Source organism: Temnothorax curvispinosus, unplaced genomic scaffold (genome assembly GCF_003070985.1).
Source record: "Temnothorax curvispinosus isolate PA1 unplaced genomic scaffold, ASM307098v1 QBEX01005902.1, whole genome shotgun sequence".
NCBI lineage: Eukaryota > Metazoa > Arthropoda > Insecta > Hymenoptera > Formicidae > Temnothorax > Temnothorax curvispinosus.
Window position 1 is genome coordinate 1 of NW_020215682.1, and position 1,339 is coordinate 1,339.

Genomic DNA, 1,339 nt, shown 5'->3' on the forward strand with positions numbered 1-1,339 from the left:
GTCGAGAACATTTCGCGCCGCGGTAACCGTTCCTTTCTGATTTTTTTTCCGACGCGTCGTATTCGGCCGACGACGCGACACTGATGCCTTGGAAGAGACACGTCGGTATAAGTAGGAAAGATCTGACTTATGTCGCGCGTGGCGCGGTGTGGGAAATTTGCGCGGTCCTCTACTTCCTTCGGCGGATGCGGAGATCGGAGAGCCGAACCCCGGTGTCGTCATTGTTTCAATAATCGCTCGCCGCCGACGTTAGCGAGTTATCGTTGAGGCGTACGATTCGATCGAGGAGATCGCGCAACTGCTGCAGCAGTTCGGCCTTAGGGCAGACGATATTCAGTATCCGCAGATCGAATTTACCGGCCGACGAGACGGTCCTCGTAAATTCGTTGAATTTGTAGAACTGCGCCCGAGTGGTGAAGTACAGATTGCCGTCGATGTAACGGAATATCGACGTCACGCCGGTTGGTATTCCGGGAAACGTCGCCTCGAGGGGCGTAAATTTGGCGACTCTCTTATCCTTGTCGCATTCGTCTATCTCGCCCACCGCGTTACCGTTGAACACCACGTAGGAACGTCCTCTGTGGGTGTTCACCGCTCCGTTGATCAACGCGTTTTCGGGAAATCCGAGTTCTTGCAGGGTATTCGGCCAACTTGGCCGCAGACTAAATTCCGGATATTGAACCAAGTATACCAAATTATCTACGAACACCACGAAATCGCCGGACGGGGATTGATAGGCAGCGGTCACGCGCGTGTAATTGTCGTGAAGAAAGTTCATGTGATTCGAGAGGGCTAAAGGTCCGTTGTACGTCCTACCGTCCAGATCGATCGACCAAACGTAACGTTTGTACGAGATGTACATTCGATTTTCCAAAATCAATATCCCGTTCACGCGATCGAGGCTGCACAGGTCCGGCGACGGCGGCGGCGGCGGCGGCGGCGCTGGCGTCCGACGCGGCGGATCGTTCGGAATTTTTTCACCGTACAAACGTTGAATGTCGGCGATGTCGTTTTGGTCGAGCTTCACCGGATACTGCTGGTCCGGTTGTATCGCGAACATCATCGATGTTTTGCGCTTGTTGTGCACCAATCCGAGGGAGTGGCCGATCTCGTGCGTCAGCGTGTAATGCAGGGAAAACTTATCCGCGGGATGTTTGTTGACGTAAATGTGCCACGGCTCGTCCCCGTCGACGTGCACCTCGGAAACGAACCCCGCTTGGTCCGTCGGGAGAGACGCGTGGGCGAGCACGTTGCCGGGGCCGTCGAATTTGTCCGAGCAAAATGCTCCGTTTACCTTGGTGTTCGTGTTATAGTGTAGTAGGCGTCGCCAAGATATTAT

At 54.4% G+C, this 1,339-nt stretch overlaps 1 protein-coding gene across 1 annotated transcript; it reads right to left on the reverse strand.

The window, feature by feature from the left end:
• Positions 1–274: 274 nt before the first annotated feature.
• LOC112455228 (matrix metalloproteinase-2-like) lies at positions 275–1,294 on the reverse strand (the record flags this gene model as incomplete). Its single annotated transcript, XM_025017023.1, has 1 exon — positions 275–1,294. A coding segment is annotated over one exon (1,020 nt), but the record flags the coding sequence as incomplete, so codon positions are not given.
• Between the last annotated feature and the right edge of the window lie 45 nt (positions 1,295–1,339).